The following is a 9,362-nucleotide window of genomic DNA, read 5'->3' as shown; positions in this document are numbered from 1 at the left end:
ACTAGGAACATGAGTAGACTTTTCTTAGAAAAGCCTGGCAATAACCTTTAAGCTTTGTTTGGATTATCAACTACTCAGAGTCTGTTACCAAAAAACGAAAACCTGCTCAAGAGTCCTAAATAATTTGATATAGGGTCGAGAGGATCAGGTTCAGGTTCAGGTTCGTATGGACTGATCCACACAGATGGAATTCATCACAGAGTTGGTTGTTAGGTGAATTTCATCTGTGTGGATCAGCCCCATACAAGAACTTAATTTACTCTTGGGTCGAAATGATAAGCATCATGGGAATTCCTTCCTTTCCATGTCTCAAAATGGACTACTGTGGGCAGTGGAAGTTAAAACTCCACATCCTTTGGCTCTGGAGTTTCAACCACCACCACCATATGATATGGACATAAATGTCCCTATAAGATCATTTCCTAGCCAGAGGCCCAAAATCACATCTAGTCTCTCAATCGAAGAAATATTATCAGTGCTAACTCCACAACTTTGTGGCATGTTGATGCAGTAGTGCTAACTTGGGCCATCACGAACCCGTTTGGAGGTCAATATCGAGATGAACGGGTCAACTATGGCTAATTGGTTTAGTAGGATATTTAAGAAATTCTATTTAATTGGTAAAGATATTATGTACTTGTTTACTTGGGTTATATTTCTACTCCGTGTTTAGTTTTAGAGTTTTGTTTTCATTTTATAATCTAGTAGGAGTCTTAGGCTGCATTTGGTAGTCTTTCTGTTCTAGAAATGACGTTTAGTATCATAAACATAATTTTTTGTTTGTGTCAAAATTCAATTTTGGAACGAAACTCAAATGTTGGAACATGGTTATCATGTTCCAACATTTCTTGTTTCTAGCATTTTTTTACCCGGTTCGTTTCAAAAAAAAAAAAAAAAGGAACTGTGGACACCAAACGAAAGATTCTGTTTTCTTATTCCTGTAATAAGAAAAAAAATAAAAAATAAAAATAAAACACCAAAAACATTTTTTCGAATGACTGCCAAACACAACCTTAGTTTTACTTTAAATAAACATGGCCGTGCTTAAATAAATTGGGTTTCTTGATTGAAGCCTGCGTGGCTGATTATGTTTCCCCCTACCCTCTTTCTTCCTGTTATCTCTCTCTATCTCTCTTCTTCTCTCCCCTCCCTTGTGATACCTCCTCATTCTCCTTGATACAATAGTTCTAGTTTCTGCTGGGTACAGAAGTCAGAGGTTGAAGATGACTACATCTCCCTTCACGTTCACGATATTGGGAACTTAAATCAGATTCCCCAAAACACCCTTCCCTTATCGCTTTAATCCTCTTAGTCCTTAATTTAACTTTCATTCCAAGTCTATCCCTATTCTTTAAACTTAATCCCTTCTGTGTCTAACTCCTTTAAGCCTTCCGAAAGTACCTTTTAAGATTCTATTTAATTAAAAGCCTGCTTTATGCATTCCAAAGTACCCTGTAAGATTCTGTTTAATTACAACCCTCCCACTCCCCGTTGAAATCTTGATATATTTACAAAACTGCCATTATCTCTCGTTATCAGCATATTCAGAGTTTTGGTGAGCAAACTCAAAGAAAGGAAAATCAGATGAACGATTCAGTCTATGCCTGTCTTGCTCATATTGGTGGTGTCCGAGGCTAGTTATCAATTACAAGCCTTTCAATGATGCTCTTCAATCGATCAGGTATCCTGTTCCTAACTATCAGCCGCTTCTACTCCGGATTACAAGAGCTATAATTTTCAGTAAATTCGATCTCAAGTCTGGTTTCTGGCAAATGCAAATTGTGTAGATTCTTTGGATATGGTTAATCTCAACGGTTGCATATTTGAGAGTTAGGATTCTGAAGCATGTGATTTCACCTCAGGCATTATAATCCAGGATACGCTTAATACTGATCATAAAAGCAATTACCATATGAGAAGCATTCAAAATTAATCATGATAAAAAACAATAGCAAGCCCTGCTTTAGGAATTAGTCCAAAACCCCATACATATTAGTAAGGGAACCAGTATTATCGGTCATTCCCAAAAGAGTGCCTCAACATCTTCTCTTTGCCTTTTCTACTGTTACTATTATTATTTCTCTTCATGTGTGTCATCTATAATGCAGATTGGAAGATCATCTCTGCAAGTTCCTGCAACACAAGAGAAGGAACTATATTTAGCTTCTGAATAAACATATAAAGTTAATATCATGGTTGTCCGAAGAAAATAAGGGCCAATGAATTCCTTAACAGGAAGCCATATAACTAAACATTTGTGAACAAACATAAAGGCACTATTTTTTTGCACATCCTGCGGCAAGCAAGTCCATGAGAACTAGCGGGCGAGCCTATGGCACAACGGTTAAGTTGCAGTATTACAACATATTGGTCACAGGTTCAAAACTTGGAAACAGCCTCTTCTGCGAAGTAGGTGGTAAGGCTGCTTACACTTGCCCCTCCCAGACCCTGCAGTAGCGGGAGCCTTATGCATTGGGTTGCTCTTTTACAGTAACCAAGTCCACGAGAACTCCCTCATACAGGGTGTGGCTTTTTAACCACTGGATTATTAGGGGAGATTTACAGCAAAACAACATTGGCAAGGGAGTGCATATTTTCACAATCTCAGTTTTAATCAAAACCCAAACCTTAAGGGGGTGAGTTTTCCAATAGCATGTTCAGCAACCCCTTGCGTGCAATTAACCTACTTGGAGCATTTTAAAACCCCCTTTCCCCCGCATGGCATGGTAAACCAACATTATTATCTTGCTCATGTTTGAACAAGATCATCTTTTAAGAATCTAACGGTAGGACTGGTAGCTGAAGGAATAATATTTCCAATCTAATTTGATGAATACATTGAACTTAGAATATGCTGATTTGTTGAGCAGGAACTGAAGAGCACAAAACAATGGGTCCTTTTATGCAGTAATGCTCCCTGAACCAGTCACCATGATAAATTATTCTAAATATGATGGCAAAACTATTAGTAACAATGGAAAATGTCCAATATGAAGTTCTCTTATTACCTGCTTGCCAGAAGCAACCTCTGGCTCTCCCCATTCCAAGGCTTTTTTCTCTAGCAACTCAAAGTCAGCCTTGCCAGCCTGTTGGAAGAAGCATAATACGTCATCAGCTATGGAAGGAAAGCAATTCAAGATAGAACAAACCTACAAAGATTCTAAAGGCACATACCTCTATCAGAGCCCCAATCTCAGTGTCAAAACTTTCATACCGCTTGTGGACAAGCTCAGACAAAGAACCATCCTTTAAAACCCAATGAACCACAAAAATAAGCAAGCCATATGAAAGAGATACAAGAGAGATACAACTATACGAGAGAGAGAGAGAGAGAGAGAGAGAGATTCCTCACCTCTATCAGCTTGGCGACATTTCGAAGTCCGCGAGCCAAGGTATCCATTCCAGATATATGAGCAATAAATAAATCCTCAACATCTATACTCTCTCTCCGTCTGTAACCCAGTTCATGAAGTCAGCAAGGTCGAATCTAATTGTAAATTGATTCCAAAGTCTTTGGGGAAAATGACAGGAAAAAAATAAGAAGGAAGAAACCAAAAGAAACAAGACTAACAATTTTGCATCAAAGTTGAATCCTCCCGGTGCAAGCCCTCCCTAAGAACAAATAAGAAAAGCAAAGAGCACCAATTTAATCAAATGCCACCTAGTGATATTTACATAAACAAAATAGCACATTTCATACTCATACATTTCTGACCACACTAAGCATCACTAAGGTTGCCTCTCCTATATCTGTAAGGAATTGATCCGTATCCCAACCTGTAGCAGCAAAACAGTCATTGATTGGAACTAAGAATACTTTTCAACTGTATTCCAAAAGGCAGATTTTTCTGATAGACTGGACATAATTTAATACCTATCTGGGGATCGCCAGTGTTTGCATCAATATTTCCTAGTAACCCATTGATTCTTGCAGTTTCAAGCTCGTGGTGACAGCTGCAAAACACGTAAATATTTAGAGTTGGTGAAGAAGCAATTCCATTTATGCTCAGGCAATGTTCTGAAATTCAAAATTGTATCTTAAAAACATACAGGGGACCAATTTGTTTCAGATTGTAAATCCTACCATGGATCAAAAGATTTTTTTTAGCTTTGATAAATATCCTGAGAATATTCAAATAAGAAGGAAAATGACTTTCCATCCATTTCTTATCCCTTTCCAACTGCATGAAAAATTACTTAAAAGTTTTCATAAATATGGGTGATAGACGATACGGTCATCCGTAGTCCATTAACATATACTTTTTAACTCATAACCAAGCATCAATTTTCTCCGGATCACTTTCAGAAAATTTTCAATTGACATCATCATTCCTACCACATTTCGGCTTTGAGAAAACAAATAAGCAAGTTCAAAACAAAAACGGTGTAAGATTACAGTTTTCTTTTTTAAATCCTCCTTTTGTAGTCCCAGATATGTAAGCAACAAAAGTGTGAACATTTTGTAAATATGGAAACATTTGTGTGTGTGTGTATATATATATATATATATATTTTTTTTTTTTGATAATCGATTTGTATATATTCAATCCCCATAGGATATGAAAAAAAGAAAAAGGATAGACAATCAAGTTTGTAGTAGAAAAAGAGAAGATATTGAGACTTTTTTGAAAGAGTTCTTTGTCATCAAACCTAGAAAATTTTTCATTTTATTTTTCTGATAGGTGGGACCTAAGGAGAGTTGAACTCATGACCTCTTAACTGTGAGGTGTGATGTTTTCCGGTTGTCCTTGTTGGCAACCTCGGCCACGTGGCAGTGATGAGATGGTAGCGATGATGTGGCAACATACGGTCTCTCCAATGAGATGGCAGTGTTGTGTGGAGTGTGATGTTAAATTAAGTGTTTATGGTGCAGCCATGGTATATGGTCCGGATTTCCAGGCCCGATATTGGCAATTTTGGCCTATTTCCACTTGGCGGCATTTGAGGCATTGAAGATTAATGTTCTAGGTGTCGACTCCTACATGTAAGTCGAATAAAAAAAATTCTTTCCAATGCATCCAGATTTGTCTCGATTTGATATCAGATGAAAACGTTAAGCCTTCGGAAAGTTCAGGGCATTTTGGTCTTTTACATTGCCGAAAATGCTGATGGGATGTTTTGAAAGTTTGTAGAGCTTTGAGTCATGAACCATATACATTTTGTTTCAACTCAATCCAAATACGAGGGAGTTATGACATTTTCCATGACACCGGTCCGAAAAACCAAAAATCCAATTCGGAAAGTGCTCACAGTAACCTTAGGGATTTTTAGCACTTAATCTGTGACGGGAGGGCTTTTACGTATTTTCCGAAAATTTGATCAGATCTGGATCTGGTTGCCCAGATTGGATCATAAGGACTTTGGGGAGTTTTGGAAGTCAAATTTGGATCGGAGGGGCCTTGTGTGACTTTCCATAAGTTGGAAGCCCCTACTAGCTATCTTCAAAAGGCGGAGGGGGCTATCTTTAAATATCAGAAGTTTTGTGGTCCTCATAGTCCCCAAGGGCTATTGCTCCTTTGTCTTGATTGTGTGGTCAAGACGATCTGCAGATCCAACGGTGCGCAGACAGGTGTACGTTTCAGCCAATAGGAGTGCGAGACATTGCCCCCAATGACGTTATGCCTGATAGATGCGTCATCCCCTTTATTCAGATCTTGCAGCCATGGTTTGTTGTCCATTAGGCTCATCCAACGGATCATATTAAGAGTACCATTTTAAAATCTGATCCAACGACCGAGAGCCATGCTGCTGCACCACACGCAGCCAGCGTATCCCACGCTGCCCTGGAAAATTCCAAATACTCCTTTTTCACTGCCTGAACTTCAAATAGCCATAACTTGGTCATTTTAACTCCGATTTGGGTGATTCAAGCTGGAGAATCTTCATCTCTCTGAGTTATACACACCTGAATGAAGAAATCAGAGGGGGCCGTTGCAGAGCTGGTCAGAAAATCAAGTTGAATCTCATGGGAGGCCTTGGGTTTGAAAGAAATATGCTCCACCTCAGGCATTTGGTCTAATGCCTCCATTAGAGGCTTGTGAAGTTGCTAGAAGCTAGGGAAACAACTTCCATTGGTGGTAGTCAAGAAAAAAAGATGGAAAAGAGAAGGAAGAAGAAAAGAAAAGGGAAAATAGAGAGCCCATGTTCGCTTTGTGTGTTGAATGATATTTTCGTACTTCAAATTAGGATGGAGAGCTCCATTAATGAGGATTTTTTTTTGTTGTTGTTGCCATTGTTAAAGTTTTGGGAGCTTCTACAAAGAAGAAAAAGAAAGAAAAGAAAGAGAAGAAAAAATAGGAGAAAGAGAAAAGAGAAGTGTTTGAAATTGTTGAAGCTATTGTGAGCTTCTACAAAGAAGTAAAAGAAAGGGGGAAAAAAGATGAGGAAAGAGAGGGAAGCAAGAAAGAGAGTGACTGGGAAAACCATTACTGCCAAGGGAGTTCCAGTTCATTGCTAGTTTCGGGTTGCAGCCACTCTTGGAAGTTCCACTGAACTCGATGCATCTTCAGAACATCTCTCAGACAACTCCAGACATCTCCTAATATCTCCAGGTACCTCAAACAAGGGTTGTAAGCATCTTCAACTCCTGTATTTACTTTCATTTGTATATATCTGAGTGTTTGTATGTATGTTAGGTATAGGAGTTTGATATTGTAGAACTATGTTAGCATGTGCATCATTGTAGGGCATTGATATAAACTCAACTTCATTTTATGATTAGTGTCCAGTTCTCCACTAGTGAATCTGAGTGGTTTGAGACACTGGTTGATATGGATGGAGAGATGATTGAATCTAAGGATGAGATCATCTTTGGGTTGAGGACATATCTAAGGGTGTAGCTTTATCATTGTAGCACTAGAAGCACAGATCATTAGCAGAGATGAAAGATGCAGTAGCTTTGAAGAGGCAGTAACAATATTTGAGAGCACAAGAGTCGGATCGTGATGGTTCTTCTACCTCATAGATGATGAAGTCCAGAGATGACCCTCAGGTTATAAAATCTTTTGAAGACCAACTGAGAAAGCAAAGTGAGGTGTGAACCAAGCTAGAGTCAAAGAACCTAGCCCTGAGAGAGAAAATGGATGTGCAATCTCGAGCGATTAGCAGAGGAAATGAAATCGAAAATGATTTTGAAAAGTTAAACAAAGATTTAGAAGCAGAGATCATTTCCTTACAGAGAGTTGGCTGAGTTACAGAGGAGCCAATCAGTCACCCCACCTGTAGTTGTTGAGATTGACAGACATCCATCTCAAACTGTGGGTTGTCAGTGATGACCCATTATTAGCTCTGGTTCTATTACAGAGTAAGGCGAGTCATTAGGAGAGCTATAGAGAGAATTAAGTTCAGACACAGAGACAGACCACATGCAAGACACAAAAGATATCTAAGAGGAGACAAGAGGAAGAGAGAACAAAGATGCAGTAGTGAAATGAGATCTCCTACACATCAGGTATAGTGGAGGCAATCCACATAATATAGAGAGCAGAGGTAGAGGCCAACAGACCATTCAGATAGGGAACAAAGGCAGAGTGCACAGTGGCAGAGTTTGGTGATTATGGAAAACTTGGCAGAGCTTATCAGCAAAGACCAGTTGAGCAGGGCAGGTTCGGTACATTCAGTTATCAAAAGCCTAGACAGATGGTTCCCACCTGCAGGCAGTGTCTCACCCAGCTTCATAGGCAGCCCCTAGTGATATAGTCATATTTTCGCAGGCATTAACACAGGTGCAATGGATATAGCATAGGAGAGCCAAGTGCACATCCAAATTAGATTTTAGTTATGGAGGGAGGATTCCAATAGCAACACTTTGCAGACAGCCAGTGGAATCCAGCTTGAACATTGGGCCAAGCATTATAAGGCAGTGCTCTCCCCTCAGCTAGCACAAAAGGAGAGAAACCATAAGATCTCTAGAACCAGAAAGTCAAAAGAGGTTCTAGAGGGCAAGTCAAGGAGAGGCAGTCCAAGAAGCATCAATCACAATCTATTGACCAGTCTCAGGTGGCCTTGTGTAGTATATGGAGGAGAGACAAACAGAACACTGACACCAATTAAGCAGACTAGACAGATGGCCAATATGGTTGTGCAAGGTGTCAGAAAGAGCAGACCTTCAGTTGGGCAATCAACAAATAGGTTAATTGGTTTGGTAGGACAAAGGCAGAGACAGAGTCAAGAGACAGTTGTCAATGACTGAGCAGAGAGATAGAGCAGAAGAGCTTCTAGTTAGAAACAGATGCATAGGACCAAGGCAATTGGTCAGTTGATTTGGAGAGAGAAGCACATAGAGGTCTATGGAGTTACACTCACCACCTCACTCCACCCAACTTGGGTGTGGGAGTGGGCACACCTCCCAAGCACTAGGTGCATAAGAGAGGGGAGCTCACTAGATATTTAGTAGTGCCCCTAGTAGGACTCAGATTATGACAGTAGAGTTCCTGCAGTAGTGCTCAAGATTAGAGACATCAGTTGACACATAATGTAATTCCTTTGAGTATTTGCATCTTGATGAAGTAGTCATCAGTATGGGTCATACGTTTAGTTGTCATTCCTACTGGTAATTGTTAGAGTGTAGTTCTTTAGTGATCATTATGATTGTCTGACTTCGGCGAACTTAGATGCTTTAACACTAGTGACAGGGGGAGCAGTATGTTGTTTTGACTGGATGCATAGGTTTTTGATGGACAGCTGGTGGTTGTGTAGCAATTGTGTTCTATAGTTGTTGGTATCAATTGAGCAATTGAGTTTTCAACTCATAGGATAGGGAAGATGCATATGGGAAGTCCTATGTAGTTTGAACTCTTACATTTATAGGATTGGGAAGATTTGTATGGGCACTCCTATAGATGCTTGTATCCAAGGATTAAAGTATCGGTATCGGTCGCCATATCGGTCGACCAAAATTACGATACGTATCAGAGGGTATCGTATCGTATCGGAGATACGCTAAAGATACGCATATAAATGGATATGAAACACCTTTTTAAACACTTTTGCATAAAAAATTATTAAAAAAATCTATTGATAATATGTATTATGCATAAACACTAAATTAAGGGTATCGCACTAAGAATTCAAGGTTTGTAGTTGCCCCATAAATGTAAAATCCTTGTTCACAACCTTGATTTCCACTTTAGTTAGAGAGAAATATGGTTGGCAGCAACTTTGGAACAAAAACACCTCAAAAAATCATGTTTTCTGAAAAAATACCCATCTTGGCCATTATATGACCGTAGCGCACTGTAGCGGTACATATTGATACTCACCGATGTGTACCGAGACTCACCAATAAGTACTGATACTCATTGATACGTACCGATCGATACATACCGATACTCACGGATACGTACTGATACTCATCGATACAT

General features: G+C 39.4%; 1 protein-coding gene across 4 annotated transcripts in view; it reads right to left on the bottom strand.

Moving 5' to 3' along the window:
* Nucleotides 1-1,890: 1,890 nt before the first annotated feature.
* Nucleotides 1,891-9,362, bottom strand: part of LOC122081379 (xylose isomerase-like) — a 41,334-nt gene continuing 33,862 nt past the window's right edge. For all 4 annotated transcript variants that reach the window (XM_042648480.1, XM_042648481.1, XM_042648483.1 and 1 more), the window contains exons 15-21: nt 3,875-3,954; nt 3,707-3,777; nt 3,572-3,612; nt 3,353-3,452; nt 3,175-3,246; nt 3,009-3,086; nt 1,891-2,133 (exon numbers count right to left, since the gene is read on the bottom strand). In XM_042648480.1, coding sequence (XP_042504414.1) covers nt 2,098-2,133; nt 3,009-3,086; nt 3,175-3,246; nt 3,353-3,452; nt 3,572-3,612; nt 3,707-3,777; nt 3,875-3,954 — 478 coding nt within the window. In that variant the 3' untranslated portion in view covers nt 1,891-2,097. The remainder of the gene's footprint in view (nt 2,134-3,008; nt 3,087-3,174; nt 3,247-3,352; nt 3,453-3,571; nt 3,613-3,706; nt 3,778-3,874; nt 3,955-9,362) is intronic.

Source organism: Macadamia integrifolia, chromosome 6, assembly GCF_013358625.1.
Source record: "Macadamia integrifolia cultivar HAES 741 chromosome 6, SCU_Mint_v3, whole genome shotgun sequence".
NCBI classification, from domain to species: Eukaryota; Viridiplantae; Streptophyta; class Magnoliopsida; order Proteales; family Proteaceae; genus Macadamia; species Macadamia integrifolia.
The sequence above is the reverse complement of the archived record's forward strand: the minus strand, read 5'-3'. Positions and strand labels throughout refer to the sequence as shown.